The sequence below is a fragment of the Xenopus tropicalis genome, chromosome 7, assembly GCF_000004195.4.
Source record: "Xenopus tropicalis strain Nigerian chromosome 7, UCB_Xtro_10.0, whole genome shotgun sequence".
Classification (NCBI taxonomy): Eukaryota; Metazoa; Chordata; class Amphibia; order Anura; family Pipidae; genus Xenopus; species Xenopus tropicalis.
This window is the reverse complement of record NC_030683.2, coordinates 80,131,416-80,155,434: the sequence shown is the minus strand read 5'-3', so window position 1 is coordinate 80,155,434 and position 24,019 is coordinate 80,131,416. Positions and strand designations below refer to the sequence as shown.

The window sequence follows — 24,019 nt, the reverse complement described above, 5'->3', positions numbered from 1 at the left end:
TTTCTATAACATACTAAAAGGTAATTTAAAGGTGAACCACACCTTTTAAATAAATATAATTTAGTCCGTTCCCCGTGGGTGACTGGTAAAAACTGGTATAAAGCAATAGGACTGCTGCAAAATATAAGGGGGCCAGTCCCTTTGCAACAGTGGGAAATTATGCAAGGCTAAATCTGCCAACTGGGTCAGTAACGCCTGCACTTCTTAATGGCAGACTACATAGTATTATGTAATGCAAAACTTGGGGTTTCAGTTTGAATTCTGTCCCAGGAAAAATCTTTGGTACAAAACACCTAGAGCTGCTTGAAGCTGCATTCCATGATACTGTATGATAAATTGCTTTGGTAATAGAACATGACCTTGCCCATGATAAGAACTAGTTTTGCTAGCTCCAGGGTGCACTTTACTTATCTGTGTTTCATCCTCATCCAAATTAAGATTATACCCCCAGCCTGCCCAGTGACCCCTATGATTATGCCCATCCACTAGAAATTAATGTTTATTACAGGGAAAGAAAGAAAACATATATAATTTTAATATATCATTATTTTTGCAAAACAAGTTTTCAACCTTACTGGGAAAGAGCATAAAATGGTTTTGATGCAAATGACAGTACTGGATACTGTGGTTACAATTTGTAGACTGATTTGAGAATTCATGTGTTAAATCTGCCAGACTAGTGTTTCTGTGAAACATGCTTGCAGCTCATACCTAACACTTGTCTTAAGATTTTCTGCTAAAATACATTTTTCTTTAGTTTTTTTGATGAAGCAAGTCACACATTTTCTGTAGATGCAATGTAAACAGTAATCTTTACAGACAGTATGATAAGTTTGGACACCTTAAGACTGTGTAGGGTTGTATGGGTAGAATCAGTAGAGTGTTATTATGCACAGGGTGGAATGGTTTGAATGTGTGTCTATAAATAGTGTAAACAGTGCATTGTGTGATGGTTATAATGTGATGTAGTAATTTTTGCTGAACTTGAGTATCAGCCAGAATATAAACTGCGGTTACCTGCCCAGCTGTAGATAGGGATGATGCCTGTGACTTTTTGGTTTATGAATCAGTGTTAGCGAGGGGGTTGAATACAGGATGTGGTTCCCAGTCAGAGTAGATTAAGAATCCAGTAAACACACTGTCAGTCCCCTCACTAGCATATAGGCCTGGATAGTCTCCCAGCTGCACCCACACTTCATCCCCTTGATCAAGGCGTAATGCAGCACCTCCACACAAACCCACAGGCTTTTTTGCATCACCAAGTTGGAAAAAGGATGCTTGAGAATGTCCATTCTTCATCAGCTGAAGGTGAAGGGATCCACGGAAGACAGTGCCATGGATGGAGAAGTAGTAGAGCCCTGGTACAACACAGTTGAAACGTCCAGTTTCTGGGTTATAATGCCCCTGTTCATTTATTAGAACCTTGCCAAAGGGAACAGGCTGCCCAGGTATGGGGGATGTGCGGGACTCTGATAGCTTGGCACTAAACGCAGAGCGGGGGGGCACAGCACACTCCCCCTGCACTCCTTTATCACCTTGTACACCAGGAGGACCTGCCATACCTGGGAAACCTCGAGCACCAGGGATTCCTGTGGAACAGTTGAAGGGTTTACAATGGTCTGAACCAACATTAAAAACATAAACACACACTCAAATCTCTTGTCATCCTGATGACAATCCTCTGGGGATTGAAATGTGTAGATGCAAATGTGACAAATAAAGCCCTATTGAATTTTCTGCAAACTGACCATTTGTGCTCTCTTTTGCACATATATATATATATATATGCGCAAAAGAGAGCACAAACGGTCAACATATATATATATATGTGTATATATACAGTATATATATATATATATATACACCATGTTACTGAGGCAAAGATTTCCTCCTACAAACAGAGTTATATATATATATATATATATATACAGTATATATATATATATAGCAAGACAATGAGCCGCACACACTCAAAAAAAACAAAATTTTTTTTAATGAAAATGATCCAACGTTTCGAGCACCAACTGTGCTCTTCCTCAGGGACAAACTCAGGGTTTGTCCCTGTGTGTGCGGCTCATTGTCTTGCTATATACAGTACATGGTTTTTGCAAGCACCCGGGGCATTTGATTACTATTAGGGTGTGCTCTGTTCTTTTCTGTATATATATATATATGTATATATATATATATATATATACATATACATACGTATATACTCGAGTGTAAGCCGATCCGAATATAAGCCGAGGTACCTAATTTTACATAAGAAAACCTGGAAAAACTTATTGACTCGAGTATAAGCCTAGGGTGGGAAATGCAGCAGCTACTGCTAAGTTTTAACATCAAAATAAATACCAATAAAATTACATTAATTGAGGCATCAGTGGGGTATATGTTTTTCAATATTTATTTCAAAGAAAAATAGTAAACTAGCTCTGTAAGCGGAGAAGAGTGTCAACAAAAACAATATGAGTACTACCCCACGCTCATTGCACATTGGCAAACTGGCAGCAGACCCAGTCCCAGAGGAGATGTAAGGGGAAATAAGTATTGCTAGTGGGAGCCTAGGCCAGGGCACTGAAGGGTCTGGTTGAGGGTGGCCTAATTTGCACACAAAGGAGAGAGGGTGCTAGTCTAGAGGGACCCATGGCACCCGACTCAAGTATAAGCCGACCCACATTTTGGGTGCTGAAAAACTAGGCTTATACTCGAGTATATACAGTGTATATATATAATATATATATATATATATATAGGAAGAGCACAGAGGACGTCTTGTTCTATCTATACAATATAATATAACTCCTGATCTAAGGAGTCCTCTGTCCGAACAACTGAGGACCTATTGTCTTATATGGTCCAGGGAGCAACCTCTATTGAAAATGTTACCAGTCAACCAGTCCTCATGATATAGGGTAACAAAAGTGGACAATATAAACGGTACAAAGGCTCCTTTTCTGTTACTTTAAAAAAATGTCTGTTGGTAGGGGAAAATCTTTGCCTCAGTAACATGGTAGATGAGGGTATGCCTATACAGACAAATAAGATACTGCTTATGTAAGTAACACGCAAGCCTCCCTTCTGCACATAAACACACACCTTGGTTAGAACAAAAGTACCAATTGCCAAAATTAGGCTGTTTTTAGTTTATAGTAGACAATAGCAAATTAATCTCAGCACTGCCCTATCAGTTCAACAAGCATAGCAGGCCATCTAGTGGCAGATGTTATGAAATGAATCTTTCATGCAAGAATTTGATGGATTTCAAGCCATAGCTTTTCGAGAGAAATAATAGAGTCCCTGTCCCATGAAATAATAATCATTTTAACCTGTACTTTTAACCCTGTCCTATTCATGTTCCATTCTTTAAGGTGGCTAGGGTAATTAAGCAACCATAAAGCAGATTAATTTATTTAAAAATGAAGTCTAATTGCAGTTTTCTTAGGATATTGATGCTTACATCATACTATAATGTGTGCTGCCCTGATAAACTGTACTGGAAATCGTTTTGTTTTGGTGTTATCATTCCCTCCCACCAACACTTAAACATGCGCCAATATGTGACCAAATATTTATTACCTGGTTCTCCAGAATCACCTTTAGGTCCACTTGTGCCTGGGCTCCCATCCTTTCCATCTCTCCCATCCCTTCCAGGTAATCCAGCATTACCATGTGTCCCGGGTATACCTGGAATTCCTGGCATTCCGCAGCAGGAAGAGGCAATCTTGTTATCCCCTATTGGACTGGTGATTGGTATTAAAGTGACCAGGGATAGCAGATGGAGCAATGGTATCATCCTATGGTTGAAAAGGTTAGGAATAAATAATAACCATAGGAATGAGACTATGCTTAGTAAAAGAGAAAAGACATACAGTATGTAATATAATTCTGTGCAATTAAAAAGAAGTAATTCACAAACAGCGTGGCAGATATCAGCCAAATATATAGCCTAGGCAATTCAATTCACTGTTGCCCAAAATTGTAATTTCATCAAGTGCAGTTGCGGTCTTCAGTTTGGAATTGAGAGCTGCTGTGTGTATTGAGTCGAAGGCAACTGCATCAGGTGCAGTACAGTTGTGTCACGTACGTCGCCTCCTTTCACATGCAACAACAGTGGAATTCTTGGACAAAAGCTGTAGTGTGGGAAAAAAATATGATGATTGCATTCTAAATTGCACTTTGCTCACTGCACACTGGTGGACATAAATGAGCCCTAATGTCTCTAAGCTGGAATGATTCAAATCATTTTAATAACAATGGCCAAATAAAATGTTTTTGCTAAATTGATTTTGGATACAAAATAGGTGAAATGATAGCATTTAGCCAGTTATTCACAATATTGCCAATTCCTTTTTAGGTTTAAGGTAAAATAAAGTAGAATAAAATAAAATCTTCAATAAAATATTCTACTTTATTTCACCTTAAACACACATGTATATTCTACTACTGTGGGTTGAATTGTGTCACTGGCTGTGTTTTCATGGTTTTTATTGGCTACTGTGTACCTTCATTTGACTGGCCACAAGCCCTATAAAAATCGATTACAGGGTTGTATCCACTAGCCCATGAATAACTGCCCCAACAGGCACGAAATGCGTTAGGTTTTCTGTTCTTGTCTAAATAAATGATTTTTTAACTTTACTTTATTATTTTCTACTGTATTTGCGGAACCCACATTTCTCCCTAAATAGATAAAAATGAGTACTACAGAACTAACTAGCACTTCGCACTGGCTAAATATAGAGGCAGCCTGACTCAGTGGTGCCTGGTTACTAATAAAGGCATGGGCCTCTCTGCTCAGGTGTCCCATGACTCATACCAGAGATCACTGTTTTTTTTACCATGTTTGCACTAGCAAATTATGTCAAGAAATGATTGGACAGTTGTGATCACCTGCCATGCTTACCTTTATATACTCATGCATAGTGATACTCATGCATAGTGTCTGGCTCACATTAGTTTTATCACACTGTTTTGTTCTCCTAAAAAATAGGGCATGTGGTATGTTGGAGGATTACAATATTAGAATATAACTATAGGGGATCTGGGCAACTGAATTTGTTCCACCAGAGTGAGATGGCTGTAACGCCACCCCACATACATGTTTTAAGGGATACAGGTATGTAGAGGGGTGGGATGGTGGCAATAAAGTGGTGATGGCCCTGTCAAAAGTTCCACCTTTGCACTTATTTAGTTTTTTCAGTATAGCTGGTCTGTCTTAAGCTCACAGTGCATTCCATGCACTGATACTGCAAGCCTGCCAGGGATTAATATAATGCACAAAGCCCATCCTTTGTATTATATTATGATCTTCTGGTTTGCTGGCATGTGTTTGTGTAGAGCTGCGCAACTTCTGTGGTACAAGGGCCGAAATGTTTCTATCCTACATGGAGTGTTTCACTTTTAAAGGAAAACTGAAATTTGACTAAAGAAGTAGTGAAAAAATGTTAAATGATGTTTTTGGCTTCTGTAATAGCCCAAGCCAACCACAGTCCTTTAGCAAGATCTGTAACTTTGATGATACCCCAGTAGCTCCCCAACTTCTTTTCTGCTGATTCCCTGCACATGCTCTGTGCTGCTGTCGGTTACTGAGCTTAGGGACCAACTCACAATATACTGTATATAAAGCATTCGTAATGAGACAAGGGTGATTAGTAATTCAGATTCTCATTACATGGCAGCTTTGTAAGCAGTGCAGTTTACATATAATGATCAGCTCTGTAGCATCAGCACATATGACAGACAAACCTTTAGGCTGAAACTTTAGGCTGGTGCAGTAAGTTCAGTATATAAAATATTGCATTTTTAGCATACCTCCTAATTGTACTGATTTTTGCGGGACAGTCCCGATTTTAAAAGCTTATCCTGCAGCCAGAGAGTCTTACAGAAAAGTCCCTCATTTCCCTTTGATCTCCTGCATGGAATGCTAAAAAAGATACAATGTTTCTCAAACTTAATTAAATAAGTAGCTTTTGGTAGAAAAGTTAACAGGCAACACCTGCACTGAGATACAATTGTAACTAATAAACTAAACAGATCTCTTGGGGGAACTGAGACTTGCAGCTTAAAGAGCAATTTCACTTTTGTTAGTAAAACTGTAATAACATGTAACCCCTATTTGGCTGTAAAAACAGGCAACACCAGCTAGAATAGCTTTAGAGCATGGGGTACATAGGACTCTACACATCATATGGGCTTTTGCTAAGTGGAAATATCCTTGGGGTGTAGTGCAACTAAAACTCACTTATTCTGTGCAAAGTAATTGAAAAAAATGGATGCCAGAAGGTTCTTTGAATAACTGGTTTATTGTCCCAACAAGTAGGGTTGATGCCTGTGTCTTAACCGTGGCCCTATGCTAAGGCCCTATGCTTATGCTTGTAAGGAAAGGTACTTCCCAGCTAACCTCCTGGTTGGGGCCAGAAACTGCTCTTACTAACTAATCCTACACTGCCTCACTTTCCTATAAAGAGCTCTAAGGAGTTCTTCTATTTAGCTATTCTTTGTTCATGGGGTCCCTGTTCCCCGACTTCGCTAGAGTTGGATGGTGACTCTAGGGTAGGTTGGCTTTACTGGGGCCCTGTTGATCCCAGGCTCAATGGAACTTCTATCAAAAAGAGTCAAAAGATGCAGCCAAAGAGGAAGACCTGTGGTCAACCTATAAATGAATAAGGCACATAATGCAAATGGTAAACTCGATACATGGGTCTTTGCCCAGTGACAGCATAAAGAAGGAAATGGTAGGTTTTAAAGCCATAGGGGCATATTACCCTATGTATCCCTACAAACACATAAAACAAGACCCCCAACCCCCCAGAAATGTTTTCAAACTTTAAATAACCTGCCAAATTCTGTAAAATGGAAGTGGTATATAGGGGATGTGGTTGCAAAAATGGGCATGGTCAAAACATTTTGCTGAGCTATGGGCACCGTTTCTTTTTGTCCCTGTTTACATTTTTCAAATGTTGGGAGGTATATTTTTAGCCATATTCATTTTTAGGGTTTACTTCTCCTTTAAGTTAACTTTTAGTATGTTATACAATGGCCTATTCTTGGCAACTTTTTTTATTATACATTTTTAGTTATTTATTTATTTTGCTTCTGCTGACTCCAGCTTTCAAAGGGGGTCACTGACCATAGCAGCCAAAAACTGTTGCTGCATGCCAAGACTACAATGTTATTGTTGCAATTTATTACTTATCATTCTATTTAGGCCCTCCACTTTTCAAACTCCTGTCTCTCTTTTAAACCACTGCCTCAGTGAGTCCCCTGAAGCGCTCCATTTCTTGTCAATATTCATTTCTTTCAGATGCACCTGGGTCATTTTCCTCAATATTGGGAGTATGTTACAATCATTTGTGTATATATACAGGGTCGGACTGGTCCCCAGGTCCCCAGACCTGATCCCCAAAGGGCGATTCACTGATCCTCTGGCCCCCCTCCCCCGACATGCTGCAGGTAATTTTCCTTTACACACGCTCAGGGATAGGGTCAAATGGGTGGGGGGCCTCTGCGGGTGTGTATTAGGAGCCATTGGGAGATGCAGGGGCCCCTAAAGCAGAAGCCGCGGTGGGCCCTGCACCCCCAGTCTGACCCTGTATATGTATATATTTATTTAAAATATACATAGAAAATGTGCCCACTCAAATATTTAAAGGGGATGTACAGTCAAAATCTATACTAAGAGGCCTATTTAATAATTTACAAAGTTAAGGCACAAAAAAAAAATAAAGTGACAAAACTTGTGCAACTTTATTCCTCAAATGCTAGCATTTTTAAGAAAAAACGCAACAGACTATTCCCTCGGCAGAAAAAAGTCACACACCAGTGAGAATCACATTATTCTATTGATTTTCAATGAGGCTTAAATTATGGTAAAATAAGAAACATTTTTAATGTGCTAAGGAAACAGGGATGTGCAGGGTTTATAAGTTGTATGTCTATATAAAAGTGAGCAGAAAATGTATTGTCCACTGAATCAGAAACCACATTGGTGAAACCTTGCAACAATGTTATTATGCATGTTATAAAGCCCAACCAAGAGTTTTAACTTCTGAGGGATGTTTATTTTAGCACATTAAAATGTCTCACTGGGGCAAATCCTAGACTAATAGCCCTGCTACCTTTGGTAGTGACTTCTTCAGGTGCTGAGTGATCCTACTGGATGTTTTATATACAGTAATTGCTTTGCGATACCAAAGCCAGTGGCGTAACAAAATATTACTGGGTCCCACAACAAATGTATTTTTAGCCAACAAAATGTCAGGACTTTGACCTGTTTTACAAATATTTTTTATTAGTTAGTGCCCCCTATACCTCCTGAGCCCCCCTGCAGCATCAAGATCTGCTTCCCTGTATAGTTATGCCCCTGGCAAAAGCCCAACATGTAATTTTTCCTACAAGGTGTTTCACCGTGTCATATTTGGGGCCCCTTTTTATAACCTTTAACTTACTAGATGTCCCAATGCGCTCTTAGATAGCGGCAAGTTGTAAATAAACACCAATAATGTAAAGGGTAACTATTTAATTACTTTTTATATGTGTATGTCTAGTGAAATTATTAAAGGGGATCTCAATCCAGATTTTTGCATAATGAAAGAAAAGTTATTTGTAATTGCTATTGAAAGCTATTTCCTCACGCTTTTTTTCTGTTCTCTGTTTCTGACTCTTAAGACAATATAACAGAAGTCAGTCCTCTCCATGTCTCTTAATAAGTTGACTTGTTTCATATGTTTTAGGGTGAGAAGTGCAGATAATGTACACAACCAGAGAGATACCTCAATAGTTATTACACAAATTAATAACTTACAAAAACAAGAAAGCTTTTTATAGCAAGACATATTGGATTATTTCTTAGAATCACTTTTTTCTTGACTGTGCAAAAATCAGTTTTTGGGTGGCATTCCCCTTTAAAACCTTCTTTTCAGTTTGCAATAGCTGTCCTTAATGTATCCAATCAAGGAACAGGGGGTGTGGCATGAGATTATTGTTTTTTATTATTACCAACAGGGCTATAAATTGAATTTGCCATTACAGGGTCAACTCTCTGTTTTCGTTTATGCTATGCACAATAAAACAAAGCTGGAATGGGTATTCCCTTGTGTTAAACACAATTCAGTAGGAACACTTTATGGTATAGTGGTCATTAAGCCCACTTGTTCCTTGAGTTAAGAAAACACATTTCGGAACACATAGTAAGGCAACTTTGCAACAGTACAGTTATATATAGCAACACACAGACTTTTCATCTGTACTAGAAGAATGAAAGCTAATTGCTAAATGGCTGCTTTTGATTACAGAACTGCTCGATGACTGCGACCACAGTTTTATTTTTTTTTGGAAAAACCTCAGAGATAATGTTAGGATATACACCAAATACCTTTCTTTTAGGTACTAACTTGTGTGCCACAGCTTTATTCCTTTTGTGTGCAGCTAACTCATTTTGGCATGTCAGTCTTCATGGATTAATATAGGACTAGTGAATTCTAACAAGTGGTGATTTCATATACAATCAACAGGTTACCAAGCTGGAAAGCTTGCAAACTCAAGCATCAGCTCATTTAGTAGTCCCCCATATAGCTAGGAGACACTTTAACTCTAGTGTACTCAAAGGTAACAAAGAAAGATCTTAGAGAGCAAGTAGCAAGTGAATGCAGAAAAACCTTTCCCCACTCTATAAGGAATCCCACACACACACTGGCCCCACGTATTGCTTGTATCCTACTCTATATGCCTTTAGTTGTGTGTAAAATACAAACTGCTTTGCTTTCTGTTCTACAAAAGTTATTCCAGTCTGTTAGGACAATGCTATCATTTGATATTAGCACACAGTCACAATGTCTGTACACACCCATCTCCCCCTCTCTCTTTCTTTTCCAGTCAGTGTTTATTTTTCCACTTTTATCTAAAATCCCCTTCTTTTTTACTTTGAAATACTTTTTAGTGTATTCTTCTCTAATGTCCCAGTAAAGATAATTATTTTGTCAGTCTGTACTCACTTTAGCTGTTTGTCTTTCTTGCCCTCCTGATGCCGGGCTGTCTACTCCTTTATCCCCAGTACAGGCGTTCTCACCCTCTCTCTCCCCCCGTCTTCGTGAGTCAAACTATTCTATTAGGGAGCCAAAAACCACAAGGGAAATATCAGCATAACAGGGAGGGGGAGAGAGAATGTATGAGACGGGAAGAGAAAGAACTAGTGAGACAGAGAATGGATGAAAAAAGGCAAACCTGACAGAAAAGAGGAGGTCTCAGAGAAGCCAAATGGTGCACAATAAAGATGGGGTATGACAAATGTATGACGTTAAAGCGTGGGGCACTATATGACTGAGAAATAAAGCAAATGGAGACCACCAGGAAACAGGAGACACAAAAATGGGCAATCAATTTTTGTATAATATTTTGCCGAATTTGCATACAAACAATGGATTATCGAAAATGGTGAAGCTTTTGTTCTTCTGATGTTCCATCCAGGGTAGACAGGCCTGGCAAATAACATTACGACCACATGGCATGGTGAAGTTGTCAGTGTTCCATACAGTTTACCCTGCTGGTCTTGCCAGCACTCAAGTTATCATCTATCCCACAATGAGAATGGCCCAAGGTCTTGTTTTTCGTGTCCTATGAGTGTCTTTCTTTTGAAGATGTGGGGAGACAGAGGATGTTTGAAGGAGGGCTATAAATATTAATGGGGGGGGGATGAGGAAAGAAAGGAATAAAAAAGGGAAACAAAATTAAGTCATTAATATAGGACCACAAAGGGGGCAGACCTTTGATTCTTTGAGAGTGAGAGGTGATGTACATAATGGTGTGGGGATGGATTGTGTGTGGCCTTCCAAGTACATTGAGTCCCTTAGGGAATGACACAGTCTGGCTGCTGGGCGTGAGGTGGGAGTAAATTGCAGTTAAATGGCCAGGCTAACCCAAGCTGATGCAGCTGTGCAAGGCAGTGCTGTTCTGCATTTACACAGACAGAGCGACATGGCTGTAAAACACCTCCCTCTGCAGAGCAACTGGGAACCAGCAAAGCACAGAAAAAGGGCCTTAAAACTGGGAAACATGGCAGCTCCTGAAGGATCTGTTAGGAAATAAAAAGGTAACAAATTAATAATATGGACACCACTACAATCAGTTATGTACATATACAGACCAATTTACAAACAACAATAAATACAGGAAGAAAAATAAATATATTACCCTTCTTTGAAGGGCAATCCATAAAACATCCCCATTGCAACCCTTATCACCCTTACCAATGCTACATTGGTCAGCTTGCTGTTATCTAACATGGGCACATTTTCATATAGATCTGAGTAACCAGAATGTCTTTAAATTGCTCAAAATACCTTGTATCCTGTGAGAAGCTCACTGGCTGCTTGCTGTTCATGGAGTGACACCCAAAGATTAGGGAATGCCGTTTGTGAATAAGAAAGTCCCTGGCACATAGGAACCTGCACAGGCTGGCACGGAACCTCTAAAAATCAGTAACAACAGTAAAAAGTTAGTTTAGTGGGAAAAGTAAAAGACACTAAAAATGAAAACAAAATAGTTTAAGTTGAAAAATAAAAATGCAGAGGCCCCATAGGGACAAACATCATACCTGGCTTGATGTCTGGTGTCTCGGGACAGCCTAGTTCATCTCTTCCATCTGGACAGTCAAGCCACCCATCACAAGCCCACTGCAGAGACAAACATTCACCACTGCCGCATCTCAGCTCCTTGGGATTACACTCATCTAGAAAAAATAAAGGTGAGACATAGGCAGTAGTAATAGGCAACAAAACAAAAGCATAGCCGTAAGGCTATGAGACATCAACAAATAAAACTCTGAGACAAGTATCAGCACTTACTTTCTGTGATATTTATGGCTTCATAGGTGGCAGAGAAACCTAATCCAGATGTTACTTCATCTGCTACAAACAGAACAGTCATTTGTGCCCCAGAGGAAGTAAGGGTTGGAGGAACCTGAGACCCACAAAACCTGGGGAGGAGAAAACAATTTGTCACAAAACTGAGTTAAGAAGTACTATAACTGAGTTATTTTAACTAATTATGTAGGCCCCAATAGTCCAAGGTATGATTCTATACCAGCTTCAACTAACCTCCCCATAAGGCTGGGCGTGCCCAGACCAGCACTATCATGGATTTCCACGTAGTCAAATCTGCATCTTAGATCTGATTCTAGGCTGAAGTTATGGAACTGAAGTTTAATGATGAGACCATCTTGCACAGAAAGAAGCCACCGGCATATAATTTTCCCAGGGTAGAATCCAGGGTGATTAGGAGACTGGAGAGATCCCTGCATGCTGTTTAGTAAGCCCCCACAGTCTGAGAACACAAATAAATATTTGCAGATGTAGTTGGAGAGATAGGTAGATAGACATAGATAGATACATACTGTCGAATATCTGTTTGCCCAATACACTTCAAACACAGAACAGATATTTTCTCATGTATTTCTGCATACATGCACCTTCATTATAACACTATTAGTATTATATTGTCTCTCTTATAATACCCTTGTTTGTCTGGTTGCAGTTCTCCTCATCTCTCCTGTCAGCACAGTCTGCAAGCCCATCGCAAAGTGCAGGAAGAAGGATACATCGCCTTTCATCACACAAGAACTCATCCCATGAACAGCTTCCTGTTTGAGGTCACAGGTTAGTCACATCAGTCCTCTAAGGCACCTAGTCCCGCTCTTACCCACATTTCAGAACCTGGACCTACCCTGACTGGGCTTTATCATCCGGTATGTCGCAAGAAAACCTGTGGCCCCCACACTTCCATCTGATACAAACACTACATGTAGCCAGTGGGAATGAGAGATGAAAGTAGTAGGAGCAACTGAGCCACAGAATCTGCCATAAAGCACAGTGAAAATACAGAAACAAAGATATTAAATCAAATGTATATAGAAAATGTTTTGTTTTCATGATTCCTTTATTTGATGTAACCTCTAATATTGAAAGCCTAGCCTGGTTGAGAATAACGCTAGAATACAGAAAGCTTGAGAAGGCCTAATGCTGGTCATACATTGACATAATATTATTACTGTTGTTATTATATGACACACACATTAAAGTTCTATAAGGGGTTATGACCACAAGCACATTTGCAGGGCCCCAAAATTAGTGTCAGTCAGTTGTGCAAAAAATCCAGTTTATCAGTACGTGTATTCACACATTCGCCCTAAACTTCTGTATAGCTGTGGCTGGCGCCTCTGCCTTCCTCCTGCCACATGGTCCGAGGCACCTATTGAAGCAGAGGAACCCTGGAGCTACTACCACTTCCTCCAAACCAGGTGGTAGCTCCAGGGTTCCTACAATGACCTGTGTCAACTGTCTCTAGCACAGTCATGCACACGTCACTCTCACGCCAACCAATGTAAATGATACGAACTGGACTACAGAAATTTTACAGTGTATTTGCATTAGATTCATGTAGACAATGCACTTAGCCTACTGCATTTGCAGTCATAAATGGGCCATAAAATATTATTATTATCAAAAGAAAAGATAGTGTCTATTAACACTAGTAACTAACGCAGTGTTACAGATCTAGGGGAAACACTGCATTCTATGTTGCTTTTTAGATAACACCAGTGTCACTGTGCGCGTGCAGTAGCCAGACAGATCTTCAGTGGAAATAATGTGCTTTATTTTTATCCAATGCAGAAAAAACTCAGTATTTGCAAAGGTGCAATACAGACTTTTACCAGCAGGGGATCAACAGTAACCCTGCAAGTACACTCCTGGAAATCTAGAACTGCCTCTTACTAAAGGTGGCCACACATCGGTCGCACGAAAGATCGTTCCAAACCGCCACTAACGTTCAGGGCTGAAACGGCTGATAAGGAGGTAGAAACAATAGGATTTCTACCTCCTTCTGCCGATTCAGCCCTGATGGCAGATTTTGCTCAGGCGTCTTCTATGGAGCCCGATCAAAATGTTTTAACCCACCCGATTGGCGAGTCAACCGATATCAGCAGCCTCCTGCGATATTGGCCGTCTCGCCGACTTGTCGTCTCGTACGAAACATATTATCGGTGCATGTATGGCCAGCTTAAGGCTTAACACAGACGTTCAAAAGTAACCAGTCTGCAGCTTTTATAGCCTCCAAACTGCTCTATGCCGCCCCCAGGTGGTCAGCATCTAATCTATAAATATTCATTCAGAGAGACTGCCCACCCCTTTAGGAAGTAGCTTCTCTGAGAGCTCCAGGTAAGTGCTTTATGAAACTTTACTTACATAGTAACATAGTAAGTTAGTACTTCCATTACAGCTCATACACATGCTTCAAACAAAGTAGGCCTCAGTTTGTTAACCAAAGCTAATACTGTTGGCACTTTTAACACATATATACCACATATATATACAGATTATACACATAGCTATTTACACAAATTACTGAAATACTGAATTAATGAATTACTGGCCAGTAAATTAACATTTAAAGACTTACAAACAAACAAAGAATTTTAGCTAAATTCACTCCATCCCAACCAGATTTACAGCTTATTTCTTCTGCTGTATGCCCTCGACCTAAAAAGGTGTTTTCCAGTGGATTTAGTAATGTTACCTGCTAGTTATATTCCCATCACTAAGCTCCAACCAATCAACAAGGCAGCTTCCATAGCCCTCAACATCTAACACTATAATCTTCAACTGGACCAGATGACCTGGCTCTGCTTCCAGAAACCAGGAGCAATGAGAGTTGGGAGGATAAAGGTATGGGTAGTTTGGTGAGTTGAAAGATCCTTCCGGGTCATTCAAGGTGCCTCCACAAACTAGAGAGAGAAAAATATAACAACTTGTTCTAAAACAGCATGATTCATGTAATATTAAAATTGAAGAGTTTACAAGCCCCTTGGCATCATAAAAAACATTAAATGACTGGATTAGACAAGAAGTTAAGACACAAAACATTATATCAGCTCAGTTATTATCTCTTACCTTATAATATTCTTCTATCTTTCACACAGTAACAGGTCTGGTAACGTTAATATAAGCTGCTACTATATAGGCAAAGCCTTGTGGTCCAAATGTATCTAAAACTAATTTATGTATGGCAAAGCCAAGGGGGACTAAAACCCTACAATAACTTTGCTCCTTTAATTTACTTTAATGATAAGCAGACCTATGTCACATGAAATACTATGACCATGCTACCCAAACTTTCCTTTCATGGTTCTTCTGGCACTGCTTTCCTCCCATAAGTTCAATACTTAATGGACACTCAGTACATGCCTGGGTACACAGGTTACTGTAATTGATTTGTGAGTGCATTGATACCTGCATGTCAGGGTAGTCCCACACACATGCAGTTACCCCAAAGAAGCATGAATTGCATTGGTGGAACCCAGAAGTAAAGCTGTAGAGCTTTAACTCGTGCTGTATAGGGTTGTTGTTTCACCATAAATATAAGTGATATAAGCAACTTAATCTTAAAGGAGAAGGAAAGGCATTTTGGCATTTTACCACTAATAGATTAGCCGCATTATTGCAACCTAGAATGCTCTATTTATTTAGTAGAAAGCTTTACCATTCTGGAGTAAACAGCTCTAGAAGCTCCCTCTGCTTGTCTAAGATAGCAGCTGTCATTTTAGCTTGGTCTTGGTAGCTCAGATTACAAAGTTAGGAGAGGAGAGCGAATGCTGATGGGAGGGGGAGGAGGAAAAGGGGGAGAGTGAGTGAGGAGCAAACTGAGCAGATTCCTGCCCATACCCTGAAGAATTTTTCTAAAAGCAGGAAGTCTGACACTGAAGAACATGTGTACACAAAAGAAAAGAAATCCTGTGTTTCTTTTTATAGAGTGCAGCGTTTCTGTGAGTGCTAATGGCTGTATTTACATAGACCTTTCTGATGAAGCTTACTTAGTTTTTACCTTTCCTTCTGCTTTAAAGCTTTACGTTCTCTAGTGATCAAAGGTTCCAGTTTGTGGTCAGTAATGGGAAGCTATTTATAATACATTAACAGGACTTTGACTCACCTGTTGAGATGGATTCTGTAAAATCCCTAGAGTCTGGGGATGAAATGTTGCTGTTGTTATTTGGTGAGACACCAGTTAGTGCCAAATCTTCTACTTTGTGTTCTGTTTGAAAACAAATAATTGTAAAAGGCATATAATATACTTGGGGGCCCAGTACCTACTTTCACTTTATAATGTGCTTGGGGTGCTAAAACCTCTCACTTTCAGTTGGCACTGGCACTCCAAGTACAGTATGTTAAAGTGCTTGGATGCACCAGTGCTAACTGCTTCTTACTATATAATGTGCTTGGGGTGTCAGTGCCATCTGCCATTTGATGTTTAATATTCTTTGGGTCATGACCCACTGCTCTTATAGTCTATTGTAATGGGGATGTCATTACCCATTTCTGCCACTGTATAATATGCTGTAAGTGTGTTATTGCTATCTATTATGTGCTGTTACCTATTGCTCTTGCAGTATAATATGCTGTGGCTGCTATTTCATTACAAGTTGCAGTATGGCTTTTATAGCCATATTTTTCAAGGGTGAAAATAGAGCAGTATATATATCTACTCTGATAAATATGCCTAAAAGTCATTACAGCTGATTTCTGAAATGCTATGATTGCTCACTAATCCAGTGAAGGAATTGTAAACAACTGCAATGCAGAGTCATAACCAGACTTTGTTTTTGGTGAATTAAAAATCATCAAAAAAAGCCAAACTACTTGCTGAGGATACGCCCCTGCCCTTGCACCCGAATTAATGGAATATGCTCGGGTGCAGGCACATGTAGCCGATATCTGCCAAAAAATGTGAGACTTCATATCTTCAGTGGATATCGTCTACACGTGCCTGTACCCGAGCATATTCCATTCATTTGGGGGCAGGCACAGGTAAGAGCGTATGGCGATATTTTCTGCAGACATTTTTCATCTTGCCAAAAATATACGCCATACGCTAAGTGTGGCATCAGCCTTAGACTTTTGGTGGATGCAGGGAGCTGATCGTCAGCAGCACCTGAAGGGATACAGTTTATGAATATGTTTTAGTCAGGGCATATCAACATAGAAAGCAGACCCTGCAATTGCTTGGGGGCCTAAGAGGTCCCAATGAATCAGTTTTAACATATGGTTATAAAAAATGTTTTCCCTTTATTTAAGGGGGCCCTACAATAATTTTGCTTTAGAGCTTCTCTTGCCACTGGTTCAGCCCTACTAAACCTACAATTTATCACTATAACTAAAATCTAAAATCACTCTCCAATATATGCAGTGCCCAAGGGAGTCAACAATTTTGTGAAGCATAAATCACAGCTCTAGTCATAACCACACAGATCCTAACCACAAGACTGACCATACTGATGCTAACCACAAGTGCAATACTGGAGCTTACTGGAGATCAAGATTCCCAATGTGAAGCTGAAGATCAGAACAAAAAGAACCAGCAGTGTAGTAAGAATTATGATGATGGTGTGGTTGGCTCGGGGCCTGTTGGAACAACACCTTCCCCTTGGTCTAGGAACTGGTAGAGAAGAATAAGAGAGGAATATAATCATTCTCTGACAAAAAAGAAGCTGTAGCAGCTGCAGAAAATAGGACACTACTGACATTTTGGGTTCTGTTATCCAGAAAGAAAGCTCTATAATAAGAGAATGCCATTTCCTGTTTTATAAAGGGGTTATCGGCTGTTTTTGGTACAGTTCTAGTGATGAGCGCATCTGTCCCCCTTGTTACGAAACTGTGGGTTCTGTGACTTTGGGGACATTTTGCAGCAAAAATGTTCATTTTCTGCATTTTGCAAACAGCAACTGCAGACAAAAATTTGCCAATTGAAAAATGCAGAATGTCACCATGAACACATACCAAAAACTTTTGCTTATCACTAGCGATTACAGATATTTTTCAGCAGGCCTGGATTTGCGGCAAAATTCCAAATTTCAAAGTTGCACGTGTATATAAAAAGTCATGCGCATTTGGTGAATTTTTCGTCATGTTGCAAATACTTTGCATATTTATATATGGCTCCTTAAACAATGTTGCAAGCCAGCTGATTAAAACTGATTAAAGCACCTTGAGGAAATCTGGGTCCTGTTACATTGTTTTAAGTGTCAGAACCAGAGAGCAAAAAGATGCTGAAAACTGAAATTGCATGTATAAATGATTTTTTTTAAATGTATATTGGAAAGTTGCTTGTAATTACACATTAAATGTTTTAGGGTGAAGGACAGCGCTGGATTTCAATTCCGGGCGTCCCTAGGCTGCCAACCATTCGCGCCCCACCCCCCCGCGCGCATTCGCGAACAAACATCTCTCCCCCCCCTGTGCCGACACAAGCGTGCATGCGTGGGTATTTAAACTCCCATACGGCGCAGTGGGGAGAAGTCCCCATTGCTCCGTATGGGAGCAAAATGTCTGCCCCTAAATTTGTGCCACCCTAGGCCCGGGTCTTGAAGATGACTTTTTACTCTGTAGGAATAAAAAAGTACCTTGTACTTAATGCTAACTAAGCTGAAATCTTTGTTGGGGGCAAAATGTTAGCATTATGGTATAGAGATCTAAAATTATGTTCAGACCTCTTATCTGGAAAGTTTCTGGCCCCAAGCACACAGTGATGCTTCTGTCATTAGGCAAGGGAAGAACCTTATCCTAAAAGGCAGTGTGCTGCACTTTTGCCATCCCATCCTAGGTTCATTTAAAATTGTGTTATTTTTACCCAAAAAACGGTTTCTTCTAGAGCAAAGAACACAATTGCAGAATCTCTATCCTTGACAACAGATAGGTCTTACTGTTACAAAATGTTTCTGTTGCTGTCTGCATTTACAATAGTTACTTTTTATATGAATCTTTTGTTTATATCGAGCTAATATATCATGCAAAAACATGCAAATCTTTACCAAAGCATCAATTCAAGGTACTTACCAGTGCTGACCTGGGAGGTTGGTGGCACAGTATCTTCTCCAATAGTTTCTGTTAAGAAGACCTCAGACATAGAGTCAAAGGCAGGATTGCAGAACTTCACCTGTAGCAAAGAGGAAAAACCTAAGACATTTTAACAATACTTTCAAGAATGCCAACATATGTGAACAAGAAAAGATCAGAAAAGACTAAGGCCAATGGCACATAGCATTTTTCCTCTAGTATATTACAGCCAGTTTAGAATCTGGTATTGGCCTACACCAAATGTTTTCTTAGCTGGAAACCATTGTGCTTCTTTCCATTGACTTGAATAGCAACCGCCTGTCATCTGAGGTTTTCGGATAGCATCCCCCTTTACAAGCAGATTAACAGGGGTGGGTTCATACAATCTATGCTGGGGGTAATACACTAGTGTAGAAAATAACTCCTGTGGCAATAACCTAAGAAGCTTTTACCATAAGGATCTTGAAGACACTGCTTATTTTATATATTACATGTATTTCAAGTTACATTAAGACCATATCTATTAATAAAGCTGAAGCTAGAAACATATAGGTGAATTTACAAGTTTGATCAGATTGACAAATGGGTTAATTTTGGCCAGTTTCGGTGTACACAAGGAGTAGATTTTTTATATGTATAAATACTGTTATTTTAATTCTAGTCACTAGATGGCGCTGCTAGGTAGGACAGCCTTTTTAAGGAGGTCCTAGGGTTTATCTAATCTTAGCAACCTCCTCACTGGATCCATGTCTGGTGAGGTACAACTGGGGCCCCCCCTTTTTCCTTATTGGCTGGCATACCACTATCTCTCTCTACATACAGTGAGCTCCTGGAGGTAATAGGACTCAGGCTCCCTGGTGTCATTTACTCTTGTATTCTCACATCAGCCAAACAGAGAGAGAGTGGCACACTGCTTTCTCCCTTACATATTCTATCTCTATACCCCTTTCTAAGGGGGTGATTAATCAACGTTCGAATTTTGGAATTTTTTCCATGATTTCAAATTTTTTGCAGTAAAACCCCCAATATTTGAATTATAGTTCGACTGATATCATCTGATATTTATTAAGTGCAAAAAAACTCAAATGCATCTAAAAGCTTGCAAGTTCATGTATAAATCAATGGGAATTGTCCTAGGCAAAATTCAAGCCATTTTTCCAATTCACGATTTTTGAGTTTTTCAAAGTGTTCTTTTGAGCTTGTAAACTCCCAAATTTGAGATATTTAGTTTTTTTTTTACATGTTTTATTCGAGCTTTTCATATACAGATTTTTTAATAAATAAGCAAACATTTACTTTTTTTTTTTAATTGTTTATTCAAAGTAGAGAAAAATTCTAAAATTCACAAACTTGAAAACTGATAAATGAGCCCATAAGTGTTGCAGAGAAAAACTTGCTGTAGGACCTCATTCACAGACTTACTTGTATGTCTGTAGTCTGTGTTGTAAAGAGCCCCTGACCTGAAGAGAAGAGGCAGGATGGTAGGCAACAGGCAGGGAAAAGGGGCCTGGGAATCCAAGGAGTACCTTATTACTGAGTACTGTGTCTCAGAGACAACAGTACAGGTATGGGACCCCTTATCCAGAAACCCATTATCCAGAAAGCCCGAATTATGGATAGCCCATCTCCCATAGACTCCATTTTAATGAAATAATTCAGATTTTTAAAACTGATTTCCTTTTTCTCTGAAGTAATAAAACAGTACCTTGTAATTGTTCTTAAATAAGATATAAATAATCCTTATTGGATGCAAAACAATCCTATTGGGTTTAATTCATGTTTTATTGATTTTTTAGTAGACTTAAGGTATGGAGATCTAAATTACGGAAAGACCCCTTATCCGGAATACCCTTGGTCCCAAGCATTCCGGATAACGGGTCCTATACCTGTAGATATTTGTTTAATAAATTAAATGTACAATTAGACTTTTGACTCAAATTATAACAAAAAAATTTGATGACATTTGGGTCTGGGCTGGGAATTAAAATAGTCCCTGGCATTTCAACAACACTGAGGCCCAAACAGCCCAATAAATTGTGACAGTCTATGGCATCTTACTGCAGCCCCTGTGGCATTTGCCATGACCTACAGATTGCCAGTCTGGGCTTGGGTGGCATGGTACCAGAAGTGAAGAAAGATTGGAAGACCAGAATTTTTTTCTAGAGAAGTTTATATGTGTAACTTGGCCTGTCCAACTTGTTTTGCTTGTGATACTAAACTCTTCAGGAGTGTATAGTAAATGCGCCTAAAATTATTTAAGGTTAATTAAAGTACAAACAAATGTACAATGCATGTGTATGTATGTGATACAAGCAGGCCAGAACTGGGATTAAATAGGCCCTGGCATTTCAAGTACACAGAGGCCCAAACAGCCCCCCAACAGCACAATAAATAGTGACTGTCTATGGCATCTTACAGCAGCCCCTCCACAGATTCCCAGGCCAGGTCTGGCTACTAGACTTTATTGTGTGGAACTATATATAAGGATTTTGTATAAAATGGGTAAAACACAGATATGCAGCAGTTAAAAAATATAATGACATTAAATTATAATTTCCCTTTAAATACAATTCAAATTAAGAGAAAAGCTTATGTCATATTGTAACTGCGTACAGGCATAGTTATGTTTATCAAGTCTGTAAATCTGAATAGGAAAGCTGGATATACATTAAGGTAAATAATATTTTCAATGTATCTCACCTCATCTTCAGATGTGGCACAGAGGGGCAGCCTATTAACTTCACTCATTCCCTCTTCTTGAAATAGGCTGGTATCTCTAGATTCACCAAGTTCCAAATCTGAGGAATTTGGAGAAGCCCAACCCTGAATATGACGTGTGATTGTCATTGATAGGGCTGTTGGAAAGTCCTATTTAAGCAATTATTGCACATCAGTATATAGCCTAAATTGACATGGCAATTGAAAAAAATATTTACATTTTTATAATGGATGCCTTTGAGGAGCTATATAGCTACATCTGCTCTATTAACAGTTTCTCCATCTGAAATGTATCTTGTACCTGGCTCTATTTAATATTCATAAATCATGAATTATTTACTCATTGCTAACACCCAGTTTTAAAAATTTGAATAAACTAATTTCCATGAATGTCTGACATTTACTAAAACGTCTGAGCTGAAGAAGTATGTGCAGGAAAATGGCACAGAAAAGTTGCAAAACTGTGAATTTGTTTAAATTGTTGCACCAAAAACCAGTGTCCAAAATCCAAAAACCTCTAAAGTTTAGAAGCAAAGAAGGTCAAGGGACATGTGCCATTGACTACATGACCTCGACAGGTTTTATCTTGTGAATCGTCAGACTCAGCTTTGTCGCATAATAAATCTCGAAAAAGTCACAACTTTTTTTGGTGACTTTTAGTGCTAAAAAATCATGGAGAGATAAAAATCAGACCATTAGTAAATGGTCCCCTAAAGGGGTAATGTAATCAATGGACTCAAGTTTGCTACTAGTCTACTATATCAACCAATCATCACATGGCATTTACAGGTCAATTGTTTTGAAACAAACATCTGGTTGCAATGGGTTACACAATGTAGGCAAAAAGTATAAAGGACAGAGTTGTAAAAATAATGAATGATAAAGCCATATAGGTAGGGCTATTCACAGGCAGCGGGAAAGAAAAGGCTGCAAGTTTTTTATTACTGGGCATTTTGATTATGCAAAAATTTACTGCAGTAGCAGTACTGCTAGCAACTGTAGCAAACAATGCACTTTATATTACACTGCTGGAATCACTTCCTCCCCTGTTGCCTCCCTAACTAACCCACCTTGTTGCATTGTCATTCAGAGCTAGTTTTATCTACTTGCTCTGCACCCACACACAACAGTTAGCGTATCCATTGCCTGCTGCCTCACATGCATTTGTAGGAGCCTCTTTCTATCCTGGCCTTTGTAACCTCACTTACGACCGTACGTCATACAAATATAAGAATTTTAGGGAAGGTCTACATTATCATGAGCATATTTCTCCAATGAAAAAGCAAGTCACTGTTAATAAAAAAGCACAAAACCTACCTGTTGTGTATTTATTTAACAAAGGTGGTGCTCAGCATAACTTAAATAGATGCCTTCATGCAGTGATCTTAACAGTGTCCAGCTCTGGAATTCTGGCTGCCCTCTGTGGTATTGTGAAGGTTCCTTTGCAATTCTCTCTCAGCGTTCAGAAGGTTAGAAAAATATGCTAAACAGTCTAATCCCAGTCAGGTGAGCACCCCAAGCCCTCCCTCCAGCCTAAGGAATCTGTGTGCTAACAACTGCATTAAAATATCTTGGGCAGGATTTGGTTTTCCTGGAATAAATAATACCCAGAAAATGAAAATATATATGTATGTACTTAATATGCACTTATTAAGTAAACTGTCAGGTTCTTCCTCCTCCTAACTGGACATTTACTCAAACTTGGTGTTGCAGGACTAAGGCTCCCAGCTTACTGCAACATATTAGTAAAGGTTAGATTCCTAACTTTTTTTTACCCATTTCAAATGTAAAATGAGTCCAGGAGCAACACAAGCATGAAAAATTATAACTAGCGGTACTAAATAAGGGCTGTGATTGGTTATTTGGTAGAACCCATGTAAACTGGTACCCTACAGGAGGTTCCTGGTTTTTATGCCTCCAAAACTTGCCTCAAAGTCAGGAATTCACAAATAAGCACCAGCTTTGAGGCCACTGGGAGCAACATGTTGCTCGGGAGCCATGGGTTGGGGATCATTTGGTTAAAGTTGCTGGAAGGTGCAGACCAACAACAGGGATACATTCTTAAAGGAACACCATTAAAAACTTTATGTGAGCTATCCAGGAAAAGATTTCCACTTATTGTAAGAGGATCCAATGAGATTCATTCCTCCTCTGTGTACACCAAATAACCTGCTCTTTGTTTTTCCATCTGCCCTAATATGGTAGCTTATTGGCCCATGTAGATATTTGTATAAGGCAGGTTAGAAAATCATGTTGCACAAGGAGATTATAAATGTGTTAATGTCTTAATAGAGACCAGCATGTAGGTGGCCATATCAGCAAAGATCCACTCATGCCAACCTCACAGGTCATGCTATGTGTGTCCAGCTGCTATGATTGTGCATACACTTTTTAGTTCAAAAGCTCTCATACAATGGAGT

The 24,019-nt window shown here is 39.3% G+C and overlaps 2 protein-coding genes across 3 annotated transcripts; both read right to left on the bottom strand.

Annotated features, from left to right (window-relative positions):
- Positions 1–513: 513 nt before the first annotated feature.
- Positions 514–10,214, bottom strand: c1qtnf5 (C1q and TNF related 5). The gene is made up of 3 exons (XM_018096071.2): positions 9,996–10,214; positions 3,580–3,797; positions 514–1,589 (listed from the first exon to the last, which is right to left on the bottom strand). Exons 2-3 carry the CDS (start codon positions 3,794–3,796, stop codon positions 1,060–1,062), a joined length of 747 nt encoding a protein of 248 aa, XP_017951560.1. The 5' UTR covers position 3,797; positions 9,996–10,214; the 3' UTR covers positions 514–1,059.
- Positions 10,215–10,369: 155 nt separating this feature from the next.
- On the bottom strand, positions 10,370–23,309 carry mfrp. 2 transcript variants are annotated; one of them, XM_031906114.1, is made up of 13 exons: positions 22,917–23,309; positions 21,582–21,749; positions 18,882–18,981; positions 17,356–17,484; positions 15,982–16,083; positions 14,572–14,779; positions 12,721–12,851; positions 12,512–12,637; positions 12,096–12,321; positions 11,844–11,974; positions 11,594–11,728; positions 11,340–11,467; positions 10,370–11,071 (listed from the first exon to the last, which is right to left on the bottom strand). In XM_031906114.1, the coding sequence occupies exons 2-13, from the start codon at positions 21,726–21,728 to the stop codon at positions 10,847–10,849; spliced, it is 1,788 nt and encodes a 595-aa protein (XP_031761974.1). In that variant the 5' UTR covers positions 21,729–21,749; positions 22,917–23,309; the 3' UTR covers positions 10,370–10,846. The 2 variants fall into 2 exon arrangements, with proteins under 2 accessions (XP_031761974.1, XP_017951559.2); XM_018096070.2 differs by lacking the exon at positions 21,582–21,749 and having other exon boundaries at positions 22,917–23,306.
- Between the last annotated feature and the right edge of the window lie 710 nt (positions 23,310–24,019).

Excerpts from the sequence above, each read along its gene's own strand:
- c1qtnf5 (XM_018096071.2), bottom strand. The coding sequence starts at position 3,796 with ATGATACCATTGCTCCATCTGCTATCCCTGGTCACTTTAATACCAATC. Across the intron at positions 1,590-3,579 it reads AGGTGATTCTGGAGAACCAG|GAATCCCTGGTGCTCGAGGT; the intron begins GTAATAAATATT and ends ACTGTTCCACAG.
- mfrp (XM_031906114.1), bottom strand. The coding sequence starts at position 21,728 with ATGACAATCACACGTCATATTCAGGGTTGGGCTTCTCCAAATTCCTCA. Across the intron at positions 12,852-14,571 it reads GATGGGAATATAACTAGCAG|ATTCTGTGGCTCAGTTGCTC; the intron begins GTAACATTACTA and ends GCTTTATGGCAG. Across the intron at positions 11,468-11,593 it reads GACACCAGACATCAAGCCAG|AGGTTCCGTGCCAGCCTGTG; the intron begins GTATGATGTTTG and ends ACTGATTTTTAG.